Raw genomic sequence first — 27,154 nt, forward strand, 5'->3', positions numbered from 1 at the left:
TATCTCAGGCAGGCTGGATGTAAGCCAGCTAACAATGTATGGTTCCCAGAACGTTCTGGGAACGTTAGTTGTTAGTTGTTTTGGTTGCGGGAACGTTCCCTGAAGAGAAGAGCTATAATGGCTCGTATCCATGTGTTTACAGGCCCAATTGGTTATGCTTAAAAAGCGCACGTTAGGAAGCCGATTGCCCTTAAAAAGAAAACAACGAGGCTGAGCAATTTCTCCCCTGATCGTTCCTGTATTTGGCATCAACCCGTGGAAACAGACTGAAACAGGTCAGAAGTTGTGACAACATAAGTGAGCGGAGCATGTTGTTCATATGACCAGGGCAGCAGTTTATAGTTATCCTAGGTTAAACTGTATTATTCCTGCTGTCTGCTTTTATTAAAGTGAATTATTTTCCTGGAAACCTGCTGGGAGTAATCGTCTCGAAACAATAAAAGAAAGTGAAAACTTGTAATTTTCCACTAATGGGATGCAGCTTTGGGTTTAGCAGAAACCTTGTCTGTCCAAGGATATTTGATTGGATTTTTTATATATATATATATATATATATATTTTTTAAATAAATTGGATCGTGCAATTAGTGGAAAGAAACCTTTCTTTTGTGACAATACACAATGTTATGTTTCCCCCTCCAAACTTGGTTTAGGAACAGGTGTGAAAATATGATACTAAAAAAAATGCTTTTTCTTCTGCAAAGCATACACTGTCAAATGTTATGTATGACGTCATACCGTTGATTCAGCACAGCGCAGGCCACATGTTGAATATACCACTGAGCTAGAAAGACTGCAGTGAATGGCAACACAGCTAAGGGTGATTAAATGAGAAGTTGGGAAGTTATTTTGGTCTCAGTTGTTTTCATTTTATTGACAAAAGGCTAATTTTATTTTATGAAAAGCCTAAGAGAGTGTTACACTGATTATCACCCCCCCCCTTACAGTAACTAAACAGTTTTAGTTTGTTACTTTTTCAAAGTGACCAGAACTTCTACAGTATGTGACACACTGTAAAGTTTAGTCATTTACCTGAATCGATATCAGCGTGTTGACTGTTACAGAGAGATTCATTGCTCCATAATTGGCTAAGAGAGTATTGACGGCCAAAAACACTTTCAGCCAAGCAGAAAATGATCTTGTGGCTAATAAGAAATTAACTCTGGCCCACTCTAATGGGCACTGTGAGAAGCTGTGGGTTTTAAACGCACTTAAATCTGACTGAAGATTGAAGATTAACCCTCTACCTCTGCTCATGTGTCGGCATGTTGCATGAAGACCTGTGCATGTGCCTGTCCTGTCAAACCACAAGTTCATCAGCAACAACAGCACTGAGGACCCCAGCAGGAATAAACCATAGTTTCTTAAAGGTTTGTGCTTTCTTCAAAGTTGAAGCAATGTCTGTCATGCAAGCAATGTTCTCTATCTGCTTCTTCTGTGGTGTGCTTCTGTAGATTTCTTTATTTAAAAGGGACAATTAAGCAACATGAGTACAGAGTCCAACATGTAAATGTGCCAGATTTAGCCATACAGGCAGCTGCAGTCCCTAGCAGGTGAACGGCTTAAAACAATAGATAGGCTACAACAATACAACAAATACACATACAACAAGAAAGACATAGGCATAGGCAGTAAAGTAAAATAACACAAGTAAAATGACACAACCACTGTTCCAGATTATGACAACTGGCAGGTTGATGGCATGAGAAAAACATAAGCCAAGTATCATACACAGTAGACACAGGTAAAAGTGCACAGACACACATTAGAACGCATCAACAACACATAAGCACACACAGAGACACTACTGTAGCGATAAGGACAAACACATTATTCTGGATTATGGCAGCATATTTGATTAGTCAATAACTAATGTTTTATGGATTTAGAGAAGGATTTGATAGATGTGATGTAGCTTTCTTATGCTGTGAAAGCTACATTATCCACACAGCACACAGCGTCATATGGAGGACAGGCTGCATGGGCGCCATTCACGGACCCGCCAGGCTGGAACTCAATGGCGTACGTCCTGGGTTATGAGGTTATACGGCGGTGGAATAAATAGCATTGCTGTGGCATTATGTACCACGACTGGTTGATTTATGCCGCTTAACGTAAAAGAATGTCCCGTTGAGGTGTGCTCCATCACATGCACTTCTCCGTCCCACCGTTGGCAGGTCCAGCAGGAGATGATCCCAAACTTGCAGACACTGGTGAGCATGAAAGAGCCTCCGACTTTGTGCAATCAAAGTTGGTGGTGGCTTGGTAGTGATGCCAGCCCATGGTGGTGAAAGTGACACCCACAAGGGTTAGGAACACTCCTGAGAACAGCGGGACGGCTCCAGTCTTCTCACCGTCCAGCCTGTGTGATTGACATGGGTGTGGGGTCGGGTCATCAGGTGGCCCACTCAGGGCTGCTCTAAGATTTCTGTTGGTGTCCCTTACAGGTCTTTGCACCACCAGGTCAGCCCAGAATCCTTGGTCTATGACTCCCATGGGTGTCAAATTCCAAATGAGCCACACTGCCTCTCTTACAGTGAAGTCGAATCAACACTCAGTAACTTGGATGCCCGGGTAGCTCAGTTGGTAGAGCGGGCGCCCATATATAGAAGGTTACTCCTCGATGCAGCGGGCCCAGGTTCGACTCTGACCTGCGGCCCTTTGCTGTATGTCATTCCCCCCTCTCTCTCCCCTTTCATTTCTTCAGCTGTCCTGTCAATAAAGGCCTAAAAATGCCCAAAAAATAATCTTAAAAAAAAAAAAAAAAAACTAGAGAACTCAGTAACTAGAAAGACACTTACCGGCCAAGAGGACATGTTATCAGTTAACCTGACTGCACTTGAATTATGTTGGCAGGGGATAAGAACATTGTGTACCTGAAACCAATAAACAATAATTGAATGATAAGAACATTGTGTACCAGTATCATTCTCCATTTTCAAATGGCAACCTTTTTTTTTTTTAGCATGTTTGCATGAACTCATGTGGACAACTGTTGAATAATGGCTGCAAGCACAACGGAGTGTGGGTTGGTGAATTATGGCAGAAAGGCTTGTTTGAACAAATTATGGAACAATAGTAATGTAATGAACATACGCCTACACGATAAGTGTGCCGTCAAATGATGGCACTACAATAAACTCCCTATACGGTTCATATTTGAGATAGGTATGAGACACCCCAGTGAACACAACGTGAGTATTACGACCATGAGAGAACATTTGGTAGAGGCAGAAAAGTAAAAAGAAAGGGAGATTCCTGCACGCATGGAACATGATCCGAAATCCTCCTTGTCACATGTCATTTCACACGCACACGTCACCCATCTGCGCTGCTATGCATAACTTATCAGCGACAGCTCATGCTGCAATAGTTGAACAGATCAGTCTAGCATGTTAAGTGGAGGGGCTTAAAAACACATCACGCTATACGTGTTACAGTCAGAGGCTAAATGAGCTGCACACAAGGTGAAACCCACACGTAACACGCAGTTGAAAGAGCCTTAACACTTCACACAGGGTGTCTGCTAAAGCTGCCTGTTCTTTCAGTGTATGGCAAGCCAATGCTCTGTATTAGTTTAATTCTCCTTTTATGGTTGTGTGACAAAGCTGAATTTCTATTAGACTTGCTAATCTATTCCTCCACAATAGTCTCATGTAGTAGTAGCCTGCTTAGTGTGTCTCCTGCATAGGCTGCAGCAGAGCAAACTGCTAGACGTGTGTGCGCTACAGTAAAAAAAAAAAACAACTATGTTCATGAATTACTAATTCCGAATGCAAACACTGTGGCATGCAAACATGTTTTCAGTTGAATTTCATAGCAGTCTGCTCTTCTCCCAGCGGACAGCTTGCATTTGCCTACATAAAAGCACATCCGCACTGTATTGCGTGTAACAAGCATGCCAATGCGGAAAGCAGGATCATATGCTGCTTATGGCAAAGCATAACAAAAGGTCTTCAGAGGGAAACAAGCAAGTATCAAACACACAATGCCAGTGGCTGATCAAACCTAACCTGTGTTTCTGTGTCTTTGAATGTGTGTGTGTGTGTGTGTGTGTGTGTGTGTGTGTGTGTGTGTGTGTGTGTGTGTGTGTGTGTGTCTGTCTGTCTGTCTGTCTGTCTGTCTGTCTGTCTGTCTGTCTGTCTGTCTGTCTGTCTGTCTGTCTTTATGTTTACCATAGCCTCAGCTCATTTCACTTGGCACTTGGAACAAAGGGACAGATAACTATACAAAGAATCCATACAAGTGCAGTGTTTAAAGAATCCCCCAGAATTGAAGCTGCACAGATTCTTTCAATTAGCCAACTCCAAATATTTATGGACTGAACATTTCCTCTCTGGAAAGAAGGAAAGTTCTCTCTGTGTGTGTGTGTGTGTGTGTGTGTGTGTGTGTGTGTGTGTCTCTCTCCTGTTGACACACACTGGGGTGTATTGATCCCCTGGGCTTATGCTTGTTTCACTTCTCTGCCACCACCCTTTAACCCTTGCGTTGTCTTCCCGTCAACCTTGAAACGTTTTTGACGCCTTGTTTTTGCTTTTTCCCACATTTGAAATTGTTAAATTTTTCTTCTACACATTTTCAGCGCTTATTTCTACGTCGCATATTTTCTGATTTACAACAAAAATTGAAAAACGGGTCAATTTGACCCAAAGTCAACACAAGGGTTAATAGCACATCTGTCCAACATCTATACAGCCTACAGTCGCTTCACAGATGTCACCCTTTAAAGGATGTGATTTGGAGAATCCTAACTCCTAACACATCCCTCCATATCCATTCATGCACCAAAGCATCAAAGCTGCACATTGGGCCACCCTTCTTTTCACCTGGTGGTGCCTGAAGATCGACGGTTGGCGACAGAGCTGGACACACCGCAAAAACCAGGGCGACGGACACTTACCGCCAACGGTCTCCCTGGTGTATCAGGGCCTTTAGGTGTTGTAGAAACCAAGGCTTGTCTTCTCTTGTCTCTCCCTCCCTCTGTATGAATAAGAGATAAGGGCACTGTTCACCCCGTTCCCTCCATATAAATGGTGCCCTTGACTCTTCTCCTTCTGTGTGAACGGTGTCCTGGTCTCTTCACCATCTGTTTAAAAAGTGTCCTTGTCTCTTTTCCCTTTGTTTAAATGTTGTCCTTGTCTCTCTCCTTCTGTGTGAACCAGTGTTGTAGTCAAGGCCAACTAAACCGAGACCAAGTCATCACCAAGACCAATGTGTATCGAGACCGAGTCAAGACCAAGACCAGACCATTGCGATAGAGTCCCACACTGCATGACACGATAAAATGTGTAAAATGCTAACCATAGGCCCATTCAAAAAAAAAACGCCCACAGAAAACAACTTAAGATTCTTCTTCATTCATCTCTTTTATTGCCATTAGTGTATCATGAGAAATGCCTCTTTGTCTGAGACCGAGACAAGGCCGAGTAAAGTGCAGTCGATTCCGAGATTAGACCAGGACCTTGAAAAAGTGGTCTCGAGAGTTGAAATGTTGTCCACTGTTGTCTCTCTCCTTTTGTGTGAACAGTGTCAGTCTCGTTCTGTGTGAACGGTGTTCTTGTCTCTCTTTTGGCGGCACCTGGAAGTTGCTTAACGTTCCTCCGGAATCCATCTTCTTTGTCTATGTTTCAAGTATATCTACAGTACCTAATTTAATCATTCTGATTTCCCTCTATCATTATTTGCTGAGAAGCATTACAGTTGCAATGACAATAAAGGAGGGCCAAAGAATCACTGTAGGAATTAGGATGTGACCATTTCTCAGTGATCCCCTCCCCCACACACATACACGCACACACACACACACACATGCTTACCATGACAAATAGCCTGTGACGTGCCTCTGTGAACATGGCACGAAAGGGTCCACTCCCTCTCCCCAGGGCTGAAAATGCAGTGGAGTCTGCCAGTTGACGGGACTATGAGTGTCTCCTCACTGGATCTGAATTTCACTTCCAGTGAATCCTTTCACCTTTCTAGCAGTGGTCAGGAAACATTGAAATCACAACAGTAGTATTTCTGTCCATGTCTGTTTGCAGTTGCTGTGTATCAGCAGTACAATTATTGCAGTTCACCATCTTTACCTAACCCCAGGCTTTACAGTACATCTCACCTGACTCAGTGTCTTCAATGTGCAAAAGAAGCAGAGGGGTGAAGGTATATACAACTGGTAGCTGTAAAACCAACCAAACAGAATGCACGGTTTAATTATTTCCAGATACAAGTGAAATCCTGGTAATGTAGACAGTGATGAAGACAGGAAGATCCTCTATTTAAATGATGGAGACAGAGACAGAGACATTTCTTGCTCCAGGGGACACTGAAAGACTAAATTCAGGCATTTTCCACAAACCTAGGCTAGATTACTGTAATGTGCTTTCTGGTTTATCAACTAATACGGTAAGTCAGTGAAAATGTATCACACCAGCCGTAGTCTTGCTTTGCCAGACCATCCACACGCTGTGGAGCGGAGGAGGGTCTGGCGAGTCCACACAGCATTCCGGGATGGGAGAAAAACGTGCTCTGGTATATTGGCATTTCTTCAAACCAATCACAATCGTCATGGCGGAGCTGAGCTCTGCACGGAGCCGCTACAAAATAGTCGTGTGAGAGAAAACTCAGATTGGACAGACTAGCTAGCTGTCTGGATTTACCCTGCAGAGATCTGAGGAGCAGTTAACCATAGTCCTCAGAAATCCACCAGAGTTTAAAATTCCAATACAAAGAAAGCGGAAGGAAACGGACATCAGCGAAAATACATGCATCCGGCGGAATTTCCTGCGGCACCGGAGCAATCCCAGAAGTGGAATGTCAAGGATATAGATTACACCAGCCACAACACCAAATCGGGCCAGGGGTGTAAAGGCCGGGACACACCAGGCCGATAATCGGCCGTTGGACAGTCTGGCGAGGTCAGTGACTCGAGTCTGTTCGGTGTGTCCCGTTTATGATTTTTTTGATCTCAACTACACACCTGTAAAGTTTCCTGACTGCATCTTGCTACCGCGGTGACAAAACTGTTCACAAACAGACAGAAATATAACTACCTGGCCAAGTACTCAAAACTGTCTCTGTGGTAGTTTCCACTACAGTATTTTGTTCTATCTCACTTGTATTTTCAAGATTAAGATTTATTTAGATTGCTAGATTAATTAGATTGCTTAGATTTATTCTCAGATTGTCCCTTCAGATATGTTCAGGACATATTTCATAGATAAAAGCCAAGATGGCGACCACAAATGGTCTTCTCCTTAGGCTGAGGGTAAAGGTACGGAACACACCTGCCTATATAAACAAGAAAACAGTGTGCAAGTTATTATTTTTCAACATTGTGCAACATAGTGTTTTTGAGCAGATAATTGTTACCCAGCATCTGTTTCCATGTCTGTACTCTACTATCACAATCAAATAAAGGCAAAAATAATCTATTAAAACACATGTTTTGTAGGCTGTATGACTGATTGATTGATTGATTGATTGATTGATTGATTGATTGATTGATTGATTGATTGATTGTAAAGCTGGCTGAAGTCCTTCTGTCGTGATAAATTCTCTGTCAGGTTTGTGAATTGTGTTCATGTTTTATTGCCAGAAGGAAACAGTTGACAGAGTTCTGCTTGCTGAGTGGAAAATGTGACAGATGCCTTTGGATGTGAGTCTGACATGTTCCGTGTTTGAGTTATTCTAAAGAGGTCGTCTCGGTTGTGGAGTGAGCAGGAGTATCGGGGGAAAAGAATCCATATTAATGCAATAAACTTACACCATCCATGTTTGTTCAGATGGTTTTCCTCGTGGTGAAGAGGGAGATCAAATGGGCACATCAATTGTAAATTGTCCATAAATGTTACTGATGTCGGGCTCGCTCTCTGTATTGTAGAATAACTCAACTCTATGGCTCCAGTGAGCTTTTGGACAAACATCACTGTGATGGTGGACAACAAAGACTAAATGCTCCCTCTGCTCCGACTGTTTTCACGGAGTTGATTCTGACGTTCAGACTCTCTCAATCGATACCAGACACAGGTGGCTCGGCCATCCCAGAACCCAGAATTCCCACAGTTTTTAAATAATAGTTTGACATTTTGGAAAACACTCTTATTTGCTTTCTTGTCAAGAGTTAGCTTAGCATGAAGACTAGAAACAGGGGGTAAGAGCTAGCCTGTCCAAAGGTAACAAAGTCTGCCTACCAGCACCTCTAAAGCTGACTGATTACCACAGTATATTGTGTTTGTACAAAAACAACACTTTGGTTTTTGGACAGATTAAACAAATGAGAAATAACGTGTTAATTAGGTGCTGATAGATGGATTTTGTTACCACTGGACAGGCTAGCTGTTTTCCCAGTTTTTATGGTAAGCTAAGCTAACCGGCTGCTAGCTGTTGTTTCATATTCAAATTAAACTCCCAAAATGTTAATATTTTTAAAACTTATGAGGGAAATCTGGATTTACTGTGAGGTTGCCAGCCAACCAGTGGAGACACGCTGCACCCAGCCAAAACATAGTCCCGCCTATAGGCTAACCCCCTGTAAAATCATGTCATTTTTACACTAAAAATGTTCCTATAAACGGGTTGTAATGTGTAAATTAGTTAGCTTTAGTGGTGCTGGTAGGCAGATTTAATGGTCCGAGCCAGGCTAACATAAGATGTTTTCCACTGTCTCCAGTCTTTGCTAAGCTAAGCTAACCAGCTGCTGGCTGTATAGTTACCGTACAAACATGAGGCAGATATCAACTTGTTATCTAACTCTCGACAAAAAAGCGAATAAGCGTATTTACAGTACAGTAGGTCTGTTACATAACCCCTCGTAAGACAGAGACTTTGTTCAGTGTTTGTATGAAACACTGTTCATTAGTGAAATTTAGAGGTGGTGGTAGGCAGATTTATAACCTAAGAATTGAGCCAGGCCAGCTTAGCTCTCTCAAAATTTGAGAGTGGTATCAATCTTCTCATCTAACTCTTGGCAAGAAAGCAAATAATGTCAAAGTATTCCTTTAAATTCCCTTAATCACATTTCTCTTTAGTAGCCTGCTACCTATACAGCCCACACACTCAAATTCACAGATCCTGTCAAGTTGTATAAAATGCCTGGCCACACACAAGAGTCTGCATATGGACCAACACAGTTTTTGCATAGGACTTCAGCTCACATATCTCATTTTGGCCTGTCAGAGAATAACATCATACACAGGAGACCTTAAGATCTCTTTCTCTTCTTCTGAGTGCGGCGGACGGAGAAAAGTACATGCAACACTGATGGCTCCCACATGTGGCTGTGAAAAGGCAGCTCTGACGGTGTATTTCAAACAGCATGGAGGAGGTCTTCAGGCAGAGGGACACAAGGCATGACTGAGTGTGTAAACAAGGCGTTGATGTAGTGCGGAGCGTGTACGCACGGTCATGCGTACAACCTCCTAAGCAAAGCACTGTACGAGGCTCTCCCAGTGCAAACAGCACATTAGTAACGTGTGTGGTGGTGTCTACAAGCTTTGTTCCCATGCCCTAATCTCCTGCATATGGACTATGGTCATTTAAAAAAAAAAAAAAAAAAATCTCTTTTGTACTCTTGCAACTTCTGACTTTTCAGCTTACAATATTTTATCATAAAATCTGTATTTTTGGGGCTATTTACATGCCCCCCTTCCCCATCTATCACTGAGTGCTACAGTATATCTGTCAATTCAGTGTGGTTCAAATGTTTCAATCTTTTCACTGAATTTCTACTAAAGCACACCAGCCACATGAAAGAGTGTTCACACAAGCTTTGTAGATTAAAGTGAGGAGTCATTTTTTTGTACGGTTGAGTCTTTTAAATGACATTTCAGTTGCTTTGAGATACACTGTACTGTAGTGAACTCAATAAAATTATCATTAAAGCTCATATAGTTCCACAGAAACTGTCTAAATGGAGAAACACTGTAGCTCTTTTAGAGAAAAATACGCTTTTGAGAGAACTGACCCGTCAACTCATCACGACTTATTTATTGGACCTATTGTGCTTTCCATGATGACCCGAAAATGCAGAGAAGAAACTCAGGTGGACATCATGGCCTCTGCAAGAGAAAAACTGCTCTCCTACTTTCAGATTCACGATTCTAAGCTCAAGCATCTGCATTTTTACTCATTTTAAAAACAGCTTTCCCTTTCTAAAATTCTCTTTAACTCATGCTCTAGCAGTATGCGGCATTGCTACCTTCTTTGGATCTACTCCAATCTGAGTTTTCTCTCGCAAGACTAAAACAACTTTTGAACGTACACACGTTCCACCAAAACAAGTTCCTTCTGAAGCCATTTTGCAGCGGCACCGTGGCTCTGTGAGGAGCTTAGTGCCGCTCAGTACAATTGTGATTGGTTTAAAGAAATGCCATCCCGGAATGCTTTGTGGACTAGCCAGACCCTCCTCCGCAGCGCTGTGGAGGAAGGTCTGGCAAAGCGAGACTAGATGAGATACAACTGAGGCCCATGGGAATGTCATCAGTTTTGGAGGTATTTGGTCTATAAAATTATTGGACAAATTGAGATTTGAACCGCTGCTGGTGTTAGATAAAAAGCTACGATATCCCTAAAGTCATCTGGGTACAATGACTTGGAACCATGAATGTCTGTACAAAAATGTGTGCTGATCGAAACACATTGGTAGCTGAGCACATGCCACACAACCGCAACGTCGCTAGTTCAACACCAACCTACGACTTTGTAGTCTACTGGCCCAGTCTACCTCTTAACTGTCAAAAATAAAAAACTGTCAAACAAGGGCAGAAATGCCCAAAAAATAATCTTGATGGAACCTCTTACTATATCTGCATGATGAGGCTAAAAGAAACTACACAGAACACTCTTAGTCTTTTTTAATATATTTGTATATATTCATATATTACACATTTAATACAGGCACAATGAGAAATCATAAAAGTCGAGACACAAAGTGGCTGAGATATTGGTAAAAATGTACAATTTATGAGAATCATTTACACAATTTTTCTCTCTTTAAACTCTGTTCAATACAACATACTGTATAAAGAAAGATGGCATGGGTGAAAGTGACGAAAAAAAGGAGCCTTGTAAGTTTATTTTGTACGTTTTGTTGGGACAGCAAGAACCAGCTTGCTAATACTGAACACAATTACAGAATGTGTGTTCTTCTTGCTTTTTTAATGCATTTGGCTCATCAGACCAAAACCGCTGATATAATTAAGAAAAAACACAGAGCGACATGTTCTCACTGTACAAATGTCTGGTGCTACAATCTGAGGATTCTATGTAAACTCATTCATTTAAAACATTTGGCTGATTAAAGTCCAGAGTGAGATACAAAATTTAAGTTCAACAGACACAATTTAAATGTATATTCCATCATCCATTTAAGATGAATGTCTGCCTCTAGATTATTATCAAAGGCTTACAAAACATTAAAACATTTTTTAAAAAATGGTGATAATCACTCTGGCCAGATATGATGAAATCAAATAAATGATCAAGTGAGACATCGGATGAATCAAGTATGGATATGAGTTTAAATCTCCTACAAACCAGTCAGTTAAAAAGCGGACAGTAAAAAATAAGCCTGGTGTTTAAAGATATTTCCTAAAATCTTATCTAAGAGGTCAGTTGGCCACATGGTGCACAGTGTATGAAACCCCTGCCCTAAAAAGTTTCATCAATTTTCAATCACAGCTTCCAGGCAACTAACTAATCGCGTCTCCACACGTCACATACCAGCACATTTACCAATTTTAGGATCATTACATGGTTGAGGTCAATGTAAAACATACAAATACTCCATTAAGGAGCACAACAGCCTCTACAGCAGCAGCATTCATTAGTAAAAGAGTGAAGAATGAAGCACCATGAGTCAAACGAGGACATTTTCCATCCATCCATTCATCCATCCGTCCGTTTTCCATACCCACTTCTGCTGTTTATAGTTGCAAAAGTTTTATCCCAGCATGCACTGGGTGAGAGGCAGGACAGGCCAGTAATGTTTCAAAGGGCAATGGCAGTACTGTGCCACAATATCTAACCCCAATCAACAACACTGGATTACCGAGTGTCGAGTAGTTGTGAGAAGGCATTACGCTCATTAATTTGGCCTTATTGTGCTAATGCTACTCACTTACATCATCTACTGCACAGTGATGGGTGAGGGGCTAAGTTCAACTGACGAGCGTTAGAAACAATTAGAAAAAGGCAAGACATAAAAGGGTTTGATGATTAAACTCAATCACAGAAGGCAAACGTGACCCCTTTGTTTTTGGAAGACAGTCGGGTTGTAAAAAGAGGAGACATTTTCCCTTCAACATCCAAATAAAAGGAGTAAAAAAAATAAAAATAAAACCACAACTGGCACAATGTTGGTGCTATTGTCATTGACTGTGCTGTAGTATACAAAAAAAGGTTAGAGAAAAGCTCGATTCAGGCACATTTCTCCATTTATGGGGCACAGAAGTGTGATAAAAAAAAGCCAGTTTAAAAAACAAGGCTGCAAGTGAAATTTGGGGCAATGTCCCTTGATTCTTTGTTTTTAAAGCATCTACCATTTGACAGAAAGTTTTACAGTCAAGATTGCTGTGAATTGTTTCATAAAGTATATATCTTTTTTAAATACAAGCCATGACTGGAAGGGGAATTTACAAGGGAAAAAAAGTTCAATTCTAAAAAAAGATCACACTGATCACAGACCCCATTAGGGGCGATTGTTTAAAAAAAAAATCTCCATGCATTTTATCACAGAGAAATGTAGCTTAAATCTGGAAACCCAAATTTGGGTAAAACATTGACACACTTCTGATGCCTGTTGATCCGCAGTATAAGAAGAGGCACTGAGGTCAGATTTTTTTTTTGCATTAGTTTGAAAGCACTTCAATGTTAGTTTAAGAGATCAAGCTTGTGCATTAGTGCGTGAGTACGGTTTAAGACAGATTCGACCTTCATTGATTCAATGCACGTGACGAAAAGAAGACAAATCATGAGGAGGAAAAGAAGAAAGATCAGTAAACAAAGCTGATTTGAGCGTTGAGTCAGAGCTGGTCGAGCAGAATAATCCGTGTTAATATTTACAGTTCAGAGGCCGAGAGGGAGAAACCTTTTCTTCTCTTCCACGCAGACATGGTTTTGTTTTATATTCCTTATAGGCTCTTGGAAAAAAATGAATATAAGAGGAAGAAGAGCATCTGATAAATTGTTAGTGCACCTTTTTATGATTTCAAATACAATATAGATTTATATCTAATCCATAAATTGTTTCTGACTATACAAAAGTGAATTGATCAGAAAGCATCATTAGACTTCATATCTACACATTTCCTGAAAGCTCATCTTATTCTTCTTTTATTCTTTTTTTAAACAGTGTTCAATACTCAGTGCTGTTTTTTTTTTTTTTTTTTTAATTGTAGTGAGATTCTCGCCTCCCGGGCAAAAGCTCAGATGGATTCAGAGGTTCAGGAAGCCTCGCAAAGTTGCCAACTTTTGTGTCAAACGAGATTTTATTTCATGAGAACCAGAGTGGCGGGTCACCTCAGCAATCTGCCATATAACGTCCTACAGAAAAAGAAAGAAAGGTGAGCAGTTTGAGTCACTGATGCATTAAATATACCAGCATCAGGTACGTATGGCTGCATACCTGTGGCAAATCTCTTCTTGTTGAGGGAAAGTCTGTATCCAGACCCTTGCAGCTCCATGTCCACTCCTGACAGGGTGCTCCCCTCACTCATAAACTGCACTGCCAGAGTGGACGGGTTCGATGGCCCATCTGACAGTTCAAACTTGGCCCTCAGGGACCCGGCGCCTGGGAGTCAAACACAAACAAATGCGCTCACTTTTCAGCAAATGGTCCAGTTCTCTTCCTCGCCGTACGTCCTCTACAGGTGGGATTTTGTACAAGCTGCCTCTATAGCGGGATTTATGCTTCTGCGTTGAATCTACGCCGTGGCTACGTATGTAGGTACGCGGAGACACGGACCCTATGCTGGACCCTATGCTGGACCCTATGCCGGAGCCTGACATGCACCTCTCGAAAAATTTAACTACACGTCGCGGCGCGACGCACACCGCTTGGCCGTGGCTTGGTAGCGTTGGCGTTCCACCCCCCCCCCGACTCATTTCCTGGCTCTCCTTCTCCATAAACATGAAATCAAGGAGAGGGTTAACTTTTCCTGCTACAGATCTCCCACCGTGGTCAGAAAGCACAGGGGAGACACTTTGTTTCTCCCACTATGACTCTAGAGTCGCTAATCGCTCCAAAGCCAATCGCAGCCACTCTCTCACTCTCTCTACCACACACTCCCCACGCACACACACGTGCCGGCTCTGCTGTTCTCTTAAAGAGATCAACGCACACACCAATGCACAAGTATAATCTGGTCACTTAAATAGCAGGGTTATTATAAGGTTTAGGTGCAGCACCTGAGCCGTTTTGGGCACCACCTAACCGAATGAATACCACTAAAAGAGTTTTCTCAGATCTAATGACTTATTTATGATCTGCTCTAGCTTTTCCAACGTTTTAGACACAGATATGCTAGTAATAAAAACGGTCCAAAATGATGTGAAAAAGAGATGCAAAACTACCACAAAAGGGACACAAACTGACAACAAAGAGATGCAAAATGATCACAAAGACCCAAAAAAACAAATGACCAAAAGAGAAAGAACACGACTACAAAGAGACGCAAAAACCCACAGAGACACAAAATGCGTGGGGAAATAAACCCCCACCAAATACGCGCAGCTAAGTCTTCCAAAAAGCGAGGGAAAACACTGCATAGGCTACGGTGAAAGCTCTGCGTGGAGCCTCTGCAGAACCATAAATCACACTCAATTCCAAACAAAGAGAAAGAGGATTTACCTTCATTTTCAGACTTTTCTGAGATTTCACTGAGCTTCCATAGACACTTATTCTGCTCTGGATTCCTACAATAAGAGAAAGAAATGAGCTGCTTCTGTTTGACTAAGATAGAATATGTTTTCAGCATTTTACATGCACCACTTCTTACCAGATGGAGTTAGGCAGAGACTGCATGTTGGTGACTCCTCCGTCAACAGGCACTAAGATCTGTACGTTGGAGAGTGGACCGGGGGAGGCCATGGACTCCGGGTTGTAGCGGTAGTCTACCCGCAGGTCTGATGTACTCGGTGTACACTTCCAGTATATGGCCAGGTTGAGAGGAGTGGAATGGATCCCATCAGACTGCACCTGAACACAGTAGGTATGAACAAAGCTGCTTTAAGTTCAAGGCAATTAGAGTGATGTTCCCATTACATCAGCTGCATTGAGACTACATGAGACCATGTTTGAAGTCTGAATCTCAACTTAGAAGGTCAATTTCAACGTTAAAGTTCTGACACAAACACATGTAGTTGGTTTGGTGTGCTGAAAGTCCAAATGTAAGCTAAAAACAAAACTAATGTTCCTCCAAAGCTTCCAGAAACCAGGACAAAGACGCATTCTTCTTCTATCAGAAATCAGTGTTAAGCTGACTGAGCCAATTCATGGATTGTTTGTTTTACACCTGGATGAGCTTATATTTCATTATATTCCTTGATTTCTTTATGACCCACTACGCTAAACTCCACCAAAAAAAAAAAGCGGGGCCTGATTATGGGGTGGCAGGATGGCCTCCAACTGGCGGGCCAAGGCTCGATGACAGTGTGGCCGAACCAGCTGAAGAATCACTTAACTAAATATTGAAATCCTACCTGCTCGAGGGCTAGAGGCATTTGCTGACCGAAAATGACAGATTTCAGATTATGGATCAATCATAAATAAATAGCATCAATCAGTTGATCTTCTGATCAAATATATACTGATATAAAGATATACTGATTAAATAGTGCAACATTACTAGAATCGCAATTTCAAAAAAAGTTCTTGCAACAAAAAGGTCTTAGTGACAGGATAAAAAACTCTTGACTGAGGCAAAAAAAAAAAAAAAAAAAAAAAACTGCACACTGTACTCACTTAATTAACGTCTGGCTTCCTCAGGCAAAGTTCACACAGGCAAACAGCACCATACGAATCTAGATTCTAGCCTCTCAGCTGGGAAAAACTTTCCAATTAGAGGACACCAGGAACCCTTTCCAGTATGCACACAATTTAAGGGACAAATTAGCTCTTCAATAATAAAAACAAACTTCCAATTGTAAACAGTAAATTAACCAATATTATAGAAAATAGGTTAACATCACGATAAGGCCCCATATTACACAATGTAGCCAATAGTAGAAAGGTAGAGGAAAAAACATGAGGCAATCTTATAGTTACAATGCTTCAAAATCACAAGTTTGGAGTATTGTGATTATTATGTTTTTTTCCCATACATGCTATGTATGGTGCTGACAACTTGGATTTTATAGGTTAAGCTTTTACAATACCATCTTTTATGTCCAAGGACATAACATATAAACTAATATAATAATGTAAACAAGCCAGTTTGAACATGTCTATTTAAAGATGATGTCATCCAGCGGTGGCATTGCGCGTGTGAGGCTACAGGATTTTAGGACCAGGCCTACAGTATATGGCTGAGGTTTACACCAGACTATATAACACGGTTTTAGAGGAGTACATTTAATTATGAAGCCAGTAAGTGACCACAAATGAATTCAATTCCTATAAGTGGTCCAGAAAAACTGAGGTTAAAACTATTTTAATATTCTAAGAATATTATAGACTAGAGCTGCCTATGGCAGGAAGATTAAATAGACAGCCCTGTGATAATACTGTGAGATCATTTCTCTTTAACTTTGGAACATGGCTTCCAAAATATTTCACATTAAAAAATTCATTCTGCACTGCCTGTATTTCCGCCCTGCTCCCTCCTCTAACCTCATCTAGTTTTGTTGCTTCTTTCTCAGACATGTTTAGAGGGCGAAGCACTTAGGGAAATATGTTTTTACAGGGAATTCTTTAACTACAGTTATTTTATCTGGATCATGTTTTAGGCTCAGCGTTGGCAGACTGACCTGGTATTTTAGGATGTCCACATTATAGTAGGAAGCTGTAGGGTTCTGCTCTGAGGCTTTTCTGAGGTAGGACGTCAGCGCTTGCATGTTGAACCAGAAGTCCCTGGAATTTGAGTCACTTTGGGAAGGATCACTAGATAGAAAAGACAAACAGTCGGAAATATATGTACACACAGACACACACACTGATGCACAAGGAATATTTGTAGGCTCAATTATTCATTGCACTTCCCCTGTGTGCAAAGCTCTAATAGCTTGGAAAAAGTGACCCTGTTATATCCAACCAGCTACTAAATCATGAATTCCATCTGATTCAGTTACTCCAACCATTAGATCTTGGGATAACTGAGAGGGAGAAGAAGTGCGGGAAGCATTCAAAATATGTTATTTCCCTTTACTTTTTAAGAAAGGACATGAACTTCACAAAACATTTGTTTTTAAAAAAGTGCAAGTTTAAAAATAGAACCAAAAACAAATTGCGGCATACTGAAATGTGCACTGCATGGGAGGTGAAACATACATTAAACACCTTTGACTGAGACTAAAGAGGTGAGAGGTAAAATAATGTATGATAAATGAAGCAGCTGTTCTATGAAGTTTGCTGTTCTTTGCCATTTCAGGCTGTGAAGTATTTCAGAAGAGACATGGGCTGTTGAGAACCTGGCTGTTAAAGTCTGGTGGAAAATACTTCCCTGACAGCTTAATGATAGGTTTATGTCAGATTACTAATTGAATTTCCTCTCACTGACGCAGACTACATTTCCTCGATTCGCACTCGAATCATCGCGTCCACATCCCCTCTTTCACTTAACCACGACTCTGACAAGTTAGCAACCCGTCGGCTCTCCAAAACTCTTCACTTGCCACACCGGCCCGTTTGGGTGTAACTCTTCTGGACGGCTCACCTGTATAGTAGCTGCTGGTTGGGTAGGATCTGCTCCAACCGGCTGGTGTTCTTCAGTTTGAAGGTGAGCACGGCCGGGGAGGGGTTGGTGGTGAACACCTTGATGATGCCCATGGGGAACGACAAAGTCATGTCTCCTGTGATCTTCACAATGCACCTGTGGGATGTAGCCACGCGAATATGAATTATGCCATACATAGTATCTGTGGGTTTTTTTTTCTTTCAATGAACCGATAATTGTTTAGGTTATCGAATGTCAGAAAGATTTCACAATTTCCCAGCGTGCCTAAGTTGACACCTTTTAACTTGTTAGGTCTGACCAACAGTCTAAAACCCAAATATATTCTTTTTTATTCAATAGGTAACGATAAACAATAGAGAAAAGTATAAAAGAATTGAATAATTTGAGAAGCTGGAATTAGAGGCTGTTTGGCATTTTTGCTTGAAAAATATCTGAAACTATTTAATTCTAAATTATGGATCGTACTTTAGCCTATAAATCCACTTAAAAAATAAATAAATAAATAATATATATATATATATATATATAAATAAATAAATATATATATATATATATATATATATATATTTATTTATTTATTTATTTATTTATTTATTTATATATATATATATATTTATTTATTTATTTATATATATATATATTTACTTATTTACTTATTTATTTATTTTTTAAGTGGATTTATAGGCTAAAGTACGATCCATAATTTAGAATTAAATAGTTTCAGATATTTTTCAAGCCAAAAATGCCAGATGGAGATGTGTTACACCTGGGACCTGAAGCCAGAGATGGAGATGTTTACAGAGCCTAATATGAAAAGTCCAATTTTTAAATGGGCCTTTGTTAGAGTTTAATCTTTATATATATATATATAAATAAATAAGTAAATAAGTAAATAAGTAAATAAATAAATATATAAAGATCTAACAAAGGCCCATTTTAAAATTGGACTTTGAACACATTGGCTTTAGGTCCCAGGTGTAACACATCTCCATCTCCATTTTTCTTAGAACACTTCTGCATGCATCTATAGTCTAATATAATCCAGTTTCTTCCTTCCATTGGGGTTGGCCTAGGCTGGGGTGGAATCGGCCCACAGCGAGTCTCAACCTCGCACCGTGTCTCCGCTGCATTGCTTATGAAATGTTCCATTTACTAATCCCTGCAAAAATAAGCCTTTTGCACAGCAGCAATTTAACAGCAGTTAACCAATAAATGGCTGTATGTTTTCACTGCCCCAGACTATAATCTGCCTCATGTAGGTTATCCACTCTGAAAGAATGGTGTCAGACTAATGCAAAACATTCCACACATGCAGAGCGAGAGGGAGCTACACACACACAACCAAACATCTGAGTGTAGTTTGGGCTAGGGACCATGCAGTACAACACTGTACTGTAGAACGCATAACATCATATGTGTTGGAGTTCCAAGTTCTAATATGGACAAAAATGGCTATGCGTGCAGGTCCATGTCGGGGCCTTTGAGCGGCGGGAGGTCATGTGAGACTCACTTAGTGGGATCAGCTCCTTTGAAGTAAGCATTAACCGATTCTGTGAAGGCCACGGCAATGGGCAAAGCATCTTGGGATGCCAGGGTCACAGGGCTGGGACCGCGAGACGTCCCTGAGAATGAGAAAGGCACAGAGTTTGAGGTCTGTTGATTCAGCTGCAGATCGGACTTTTACAACAGCGGGATCCAAAGCTCACATCGGAATTAGGAAGGCTTGATCGTGCAAAGATGCATTATATAATTTAGAATATTTGTTTTATTGCATTTCATGAAGTCAGTCAGTCATTCATGCATTGCAAATCAGTACATTGTTATTTTTCAAATAAAGAAAAATAAGGTACGTTTTTAGAGTAGATCGTGCTCCAGCTGCTTTAGTTCAAAGAATTCAAACACGATTACCTTAGACAGCATATTAAACTAAAGTCAACAAAAGATGTACCAGTCAATCATTCATTACTTCATTATTTTAACAATCAAATCTTTATAATGTTAGGAGCAGATGCTGTTGCCAGAAAGACAAATGTGAGAAATGGGCTGAAAAGGGGAATTTGGAGAGCACACAAGACAGAAATGCAATCATTGCAAAGCAAGTGGACAATATCCAGTTGTCCATCCAGCCTATCAAACAGACTGGTATTAGTTTAAGTTAAATACAGAAGAGAGTCCTCTTGTATGAACCATACCTGCTGGTGTTTCACACCGCTTCTCAAAGGTAGGCAGCTTCGCTATGAACACATCGTCCTCTTTACGCCAAATTAAAAGGTATAAAAGAGAAAGGAAGGAGATAAACAAACCCAGAAGCACAAATGCTGAAAATGATGAGAAGAGATGATGCTGAGCACAGTTGTAAGTCCTGAATGTGTGATCATGGCAGGTGAGCCCTAAGCTGACGGATATGATCATTGAGATGAACGAAGAGCTAACAGGCCCTAATGATGACAGTATTAGCATCAGTGAAATGTATGCAGAGTAGAGTAAATGATGATTGTAGGCACTACGGAAAGGAGTGTCTCTTAGGGAGACAGAAGTTTGGAAAGGCAGACTCACTTTGGCTTTGCACAAAGAAAGGAGAGGGGGAGAGCAGCTCTGGCTCTGGGGAGGAGAGGGGCAGAGCAAAGGTGTGCTCGGCTCCTGTAAGGAGAGGAGTCAAGGAAGGAGGAGTGAGAGAAGAGGACAACAGCGCATTGCGTTGCAGAGACAAAAGCTATGTGGCAGGTAGGCGAGGAGCTGACGAAAAGGAGAAGAAATAGTTCCAAGGAAAAGTAGATTCTCTATACACGGAGGAGGCTTACCAACAGTGGGGGTGTTGGCGGCGCTGAGTGAGGCATTCGAGGACAAGGAGGAGGAGCTCTCTGCCCGGGCGAGTGGTGCAGCAGGAGGAGGGCTGGCGTTCGATGTCTTGGCTGGGCTGAACGGCCGTACCTGAGTGAAGCGAGTCCATCAAATAGAATGGTAGTACAATGTCAGAATGTTATTTTAACAGCAATCAATGTTGTGCTGCACATATAATCTAGGGATGTTGGGGTTACTCACAATCTCGTTGATTCCTGTGAGTTTTCCTGTGGGGAGTTTGGGCCTGGAGGAGGGTCGTGGTGGGGGTACCAGGGCTCCAGCTGTCAGCGGGGTCGTCGGCCGGTTTGGTACTGGCACTACACCAAGAAACACATGGATGTTTGACTGGTTAGGGGCAGTTACACAGCATGGGCATCGGGTACAAACAAACAACAATGTATACACTGTGCTTCATTCACGTAGATGCAAAACCATCATGCAACAAGACTTATGGTTAAAAAAAACAAAAAAAACATAATAGCAACCATAATGAAAAGCATAACAGGTAACAACACAGAAGTAAAACACATTCCAAAATGAAGGAAAAAGAACCTCAAAGACAAACATGTTGCAAACCAGTCAGTGAGTTAGATAAGCATATGTCTGTAACATAAAAAAAGAAATAATAATAATAAAAAAAAAAACAGAAAACTAATTATGCAATTGTCAACTTCAAATATAAAAGAAATGCACAGTATGAAAACATACAGTTAAAATAAAACTAAATGCAAAACTAAAACTCCAAACCTCAGGCATTAGACACGTCTCTAGCATCAGCAATAATGTTACCAGTGAATGTTTTGCCTGATGGAGCGGCTGCCATCGCCCTATCTGTAATCCCAGAGAAGACATCAGAGAAACCGGGGTTGCCGTCTTCTCCGCTGCCCGCCGCTTTGCAGTAGGCGTCAGCAGAGTCATCGGAGAGGAAGCGACTTGAGCTGCCGGAGCCGGCCTGAGGCCTCTGGGGCTCCTTCACAGATGACCCCGAGCCCTGACGGCGAGCTGGAGCGAAATTATCACTGAAGGCGATCCACTGGCTCTGGGACCAGGACACGGAGGAGAAGGCGTCAACGCTCTTCGGAGGGCCGGCCGCAGCCGGGCTTTTGATGGGGTCAATTGGCTCGGTGGGCAGGGTGATGGGGGCGCTCTGGGCCCTCGCTGGTATGGGCTTGAGTGCTTGGAAAGGGTTTTCTGGCGAGTCCCAGGGAGAGGATGTGGACGAGGAGAAAGAGGAGACATCTTTGGATTGTTGGCTCTCTGCCAGGGGAGGGGAGCGCTCCCGCTGTGTCACCGCCTCAGCTGGAGGGGGCGATGTGATTGACAGAGGCGATAAACATGACAAATGCAAAGCAGAGAGATACTGTATATAGAAGCAAAGCCGGTCTATGGTATATTAGAAGTTCTTTGATAGAAGGTAAACCAACCAGACATTTAGTAGCACCAGCTAATTACAAAAGTGACTCCTCAGCAGTTAGCAGCACCAGAATAGCAAACACATGAGCTTTATTGAGATTACCTCGAACTAGGGCTGAACGATTAATCGTTTTCAAATCGAAATCGAGATTTGAAAGAATGCGATTAGCTAATCGAATGAGCAATATTTAGTTGAATGTTTGGTTTAACATATTGTATTCCTCTTTTTATTATTGTATGTACTGTTTTTTCATAAATGCTGGAATGATGTTACATATCACAAATTGTTTACAGCAATGTCCTATTTTCAGTGGATTTTTCATTTATTTTTCATTACATTATTCAACATGATCGTAGAAAGTGCAATATGTAGATGCTGCTATTGAACTGAGGCATATCACACATTTCAGTTTACCGGAAAGTAATGATCATTTTTTATTGTAATTGTTTTTTGTTATTATAACTTTAGCTTTTGTGATACATGTTCTGTGTTTGACTGTTCAATGTCCCATGCTTATTAAAAGAAAAAACACTTATTGCTGGCAATTCATATCAATGTTCCCATCCTTGCATAAGAATATAGAGCAGTTTTGATGGTGTCTCATGTTATATTGCCCCATGACATGTTTTATGTTACACGGTGAATATTGAACTTCAGCTAAACTTTTAAGAAAACAAATCGCAAATCAAATCGGCAGAAAAAATGCACCCCCCAAAATCGTTCAGCCCTACCTCGAAAATGAAAACATGCTTTTCTACCAGTATTTGTTTGATTAGAATTGTATGGTCTTTTGTGTTACTGGCATTCAACTAAATATGAAACACCTCTGTGGTACTGAGTGATAGTAGTGTTTATGTCTGTTATAGTGGTTTACATGATGTTGTTTTTTACCTTTAATTGTGTCACACAGTATACGAATATGGACTTTAGACTACTTTACTGCTACTACTTTGGCAAAGTTAAACCTATATACACATTATTAAATCTTTAGTCAGTGGCTGTTTATTTTCTACAATTACTACATATTTTTCTTACATGAAAAGGGACTCATGGAGTATGTGTATCCACTGTAGCTCAAAATGGGCTTATAACACATGCAAACGCTTTGAAACTATAGTTTTGGTATCATATCTTCAGAGAAATATGATGCATATCTTAAACCAAAATCTATCCTCCTATCAGCCATAAATGTGCAAAGCGATGACCCTTGCTTTAGACACACGTCCTGATAATTATCAGTTTGACTCTCACACATGTTCACACGCATTTGAAGGAAAGAATACTTAAAGGTTTACATAAAGAGAAACAAAAATGTAACATAAATACCATGCATAACAGTCATTGATGATAGCTTGAAGTTCTTCAAACAAGTTTTCGTCTGATAAACGGGGCACACACATTTTACCTGAGGCCTCTGGCAGAAAGACGTCTGAGTCATTCATCAGAAAAGATGGAGATGGAGGGATTGAAAGGAAGATAGAGGCAAGGTCTAACAAGAAAAGTTCATAAATAAATAAATAAAACCAATAAAACATCAAGTCATTTGAACTCAATTACATTGTAATCAAACAAAATGCAGAGTAAAAAAAAAACTATATGTAAAACAGATGGAAATGTACAATCAAATCAATAAACACAACATATGACAATACATTTTTTTTAAACAATCTCTTCATTATTCAGTGAGAGCTTAATTGTATTAATACCTCACAGACTAGACTTGTTTAATGTGTCATGTGTGCATTCGGAGCAGGTAACACTGCTACACTGTACACAGAGAGATTTAACAGGCTGTAAGCGGGGACTTAATTCCCATCACTAAATCTTAATCAGGGCACTCTACGATGCTCTTTTGACTTCTAAGCCGAGACCTTTGACAGTAACGAGACAATGTTTGACAACATACGTGCCAGTGGGCTTTATTGCCAACCCTCTGACCTCAACTAGGTGCCAATTAACTGTGGATTACGCTTAGCCTAGGCAATGGGTCAGCGCTAATGTCACTTTGTTTAAACACTGGTGTCATGCACGTAAAGCCACGAGAATCCCTCTATCAATGCTCAAAAGTAAAGTAAAACAAACATTCAAATGTCTATCGTAAAAGTATTTATGTAGAGACTTTAAGAAGATTTAGATGAAACAGGAGGAGAACAAACATGAGGTGAAATGATTGAAAAGACAAACTGCAGACTGGGATAAAAAAAAACTGCCGTTTTAAGTTGAATAATCTGTTGACCTCAGAGGTCAGTTCCTCCATGTGGGACTGCCCTGAGAGGAGAGACTTCCAACGGAGTATCTCAGAAAAAGAAAAAGAGGGAAGGGGACACTACATAAGGCAAAGAGAGAAGATGAGATCAAAAACAGAAAGGGCAAAAGGACTGGATCAAACGAGACAGAATGCTAGTGTGGTTGCTCCTTAAAGTTACAACAGGAAATCAAACCCCATTTTTGATACTATCTACAGTCTGCATTGTTTCCGTAATAGCCATTCAATGCAGACCTAACAACGAGATTGACAGAAAATGATGCACACATGTGATCTAGTGCATTTTTATCTCATGAATATCAGCCTCACTGTTTACTGTTCACTGCGGTTACACTGTGTCAGAGCCGTTTTAAGTTACTGCTAATGCGAAGCCAACATTGTTCTTCACTTCTCAGCAAGATAACCAACTCCTTCTCTACTGTGTGAGAAACTACTCGCACCGTGTGCAGCATGAAATCAGATCACCGTTGCAGTTATTATTGACTGACTTCTTTATTAAATAATAAGTTGGTTTTACTGCACTGTAAACAGTTACAGCGGCTCTTCTGTTGTATTTCTGACATTATACCTAATGATCATATTTGACTGTAGTTAGTGATCCACTCACACTACGGTTTCCTTATTATTGGCCATTTAGAGGTTGTAATCTATTGATGAACATATCCATGTGCTGTTGTAATTCTTTTTTGCTTTTTGTATGTACGTTGTCATATTTGCTAATTGTATTTTTCATTTTCTGTCACTCCTCTGTTGTCCTGTAATGATTGTGTTTTATGTTGGTACCCCCTCGAAAACGAGATGATACATCTTAAGGGGTTTATCCTAATAAACAAATTTGAATATATATGCTGTTACCACCTGTAACCACGGTTGTCACCAAATCAACCAGGACTAAAATGTCTTTTTTTTCACGATTTTTTTTGGGCATTTTTAGGCCTTTATATTGAAAGGACAGCATAGACATTAAAGGGGGGAGAGAGAGATGGAATGACATGCAGCAAAGGGCCGCAGGATTACAACTTTAAAGGGATTACAGTAACATTGTTGCTACGCACCGTCGAGGTATACTGTAGATAACGGTAAAATCTGATGTTGCGGAGAAATATATGCGTGCACAGCGGCTTTGGGATTACCTGTTGATGAGGACACCGAGGAAGAGGAGCCTGCTGCCAGAGTCGGGCCGAACGGGTCCAGAGACAGAAGGTCGTTGTGCGTCAGTCTGCCGGAGGAGAGACGGGGAGAGAAAGAGAGCGAGAGAGAGAGAGAGCCAATAAAGCAATTTGAATTGCATTTAACTGAAATTGAGAGAGGGGGTCAAGTCAAACCTACAATAACATTTCAAGCAAAAAGCGGCACAATTTGCTTCCGAGAAAAACCATGCACACAACGCATATAAAACAAGATACTGTGAACATGATGAAAATGGTGGCAGTCATGAGCACTTTCATACATACTCATATGGTGTTGGCACTCTGGGTTTTGCCAGCTCATCACCTGCAGAGAGAGAAAAACAAACAGAAAATTAAGACCCACAGACATGCAGAGCGATAACAGCAAATTCACTTTCACAGCAACTAAAAAATAAAAACCCAACACAGGAGGTTTTCACCGGAGACTATTCAAAGACATTTGCCATGTTTAAACTACATCCCACCTTAGACCAGAAATATAAACTGAGGTTCTGACTGAACAAATGAGAACCACCATCTGCCATGAAAAGGCATGGAAGTATATTTGCAGTAAGATTTAGGTTGGATACGATATTTTTCTTATTTCTGCTTTGCACAGTAAAACCTTAAAATCTTACCCAAATACTGCAAATGGTAAAAAACTTAAAATGTGTTTTTTTTTAATATGATGGTAACACTTTACAATAGGGGATGAAGTGATTTGGCAACTAAATATAAAACCAGGCAGTGTTTTGTTAATTATGTGCCCCTTTCCAAAGTGTTACAATGCATTGAAAAGATCCATATATGCAACCTGAAGCAGCACTTAAGCACCAGAGGTAAGAGACAATTGAGAGAACCCAAATATAAAACCATACGGGTATGTCAATTCTTAAAAATAAAGTGAAGCTTTGCAGTGAGAGAACACAGTGTCAGTGGTGTTAGCTTGTGTCAGCTGGCTGCAGGGGACAGAGATAAGGGATGTGCTATTTTGAGGGGAGTGGGAGGCTAACTACTGTAGTGAAAACATACTCACCACGGCCCTGAGCCTTAGCGCTTAATGTCGATACTCCTGTGATCAATGAGCGTATGTATAGTACATCTATCAATGCAATACCTTGTGTAAATTGATCTCTATCACTGTTTCAGCTGCAGAATGGGAATATTATTACATATACAGATATGTACACACACAGTGTGTGAAAGCACCTTTTGAAATGAAGATGAACTTTAACTTTTAACTCATAAAAAAGACCTTCTGGATTCATATTCAATGCTTTCTCAAACCTGCATCAATACCTCATGGAGCAGGATAGATGACATATTGGTAGATATATTCTTAAAGGTCCCATGGCATGAAAATGTCACTTTATGAGGTTTTTTAACATTAATATGAGTTCCCCCAGCCTGCCTATGGTCCCGTAGTGGCTAGAAATGGTGATAGGTGTAAACCGAGCCCTGGGTATCCTGCTCTGACTTTGAGAAAATGAAAGCTCAGATGGGCCGATCTGGAATCTTCTCCTTATGAGGTCATAAGGAGCAAGGTTACCTCCCATTTCACTGCTTTGCCCGCCCAGAGA

The 27,154-nt window shown here is 40.8% G+C and overlaps 2 protein-coding genes across 2 annotated transcripts in view; both read right to left on the reverse strand.

Moving 5' to 3' along the window:
• Nucleotides 1-2,098: 2,098 nt before the first annotated feature.
• On the reverse strand, nt 2,099-2,566 carry tmem174 (transmembrane protein 174). The gene has a single exon (XM_039780575.1). It carries the CDS (start codon nt 2,493-2,495, stop codon nt 2,145-2,147), a length of 351 nt encoding a protein of 116 aa, XP_039636509.1. The 5' UTR covers nt 2,496-2,566; the 3' UTR covers nt 2,099-2,144.
• Nucleotides 2,567-10,831: 8,265 nt separating this feature from the next.
• The window catches only part of fcho2 (FCH and mu domain containing endocytic adaptor 2), a 51,544-nt gene continuing 35,221 nt past the window's right edge, over nt 10,832-27,154 (reverse strand). The window contains exons 14-28 of the mRNA XM_039780509.1: nt 25,860-25,899; nt 25,539-25,624; nt 23,545-23,628; nt 21,515-22,024; nt 20,927-21,042; nt 20,686-20,815; nt 20,441-20,524; nt 20,077-20,136; nt 19,395-19,506; nt 17,864-18,019; nt 16,959-17,091; nt 14,990-15,189; nt 14,842-14,906; nt 13,618-13,782; nt 10,832-13,535 (exon numbers count right to left, since the gene is read on the reverse strand). Of these exons, the coding sequence (XP_039636443.1) occupies nt 13,513-13,535; nt 13,618-13,782; nt 14,842-14,906; nt 14,990-15,189; nt 16,959-17,091; nt 17,864-18,019; nt 19,395-19,506; nt 20,077-20,136; nt 20,441-20,524; nt 20,686-20,815; nt 20,927-21,042; nt 21,515-22,024; nt 23,545-23,628; nt 25,539-25,624; nt 25,860-25,899 (1,964 nt within the window). The 3' untranslated portion in view covers nt 10,832-13,512. The remainder of the gene's footprint in view (nt 13,536-13,617; nt 13,783-14,841; nt 14,907-14,989; nt 15,190-16,958; nt 17,092-17,863; nt 18,020-19,394; nt 19,507-20,076; nt 20,137-20,440; nt 20,525-20,685; nt 20,816-20,926; nt 21,043-21,514; nt 22,025-23,544; nt 23,629-25,538; nt 25,625-25,859; nt 25,900-27,154) is intronic.

The sequence above is a fragment of the Perca fluviatilis genome, chromosome 17 (assembly GCF_010015445.1).
Source record: "Perca fluviatilis chromosome 17, GENO_Pfluv_1.0, whole genome shotgun sequence".
Taxonomy (NCBI): Eukaryota; Metazoa; Chordata; class Actinopteri; order Perciformes; family Percidae; genus Perca; species Perca fluviatilis.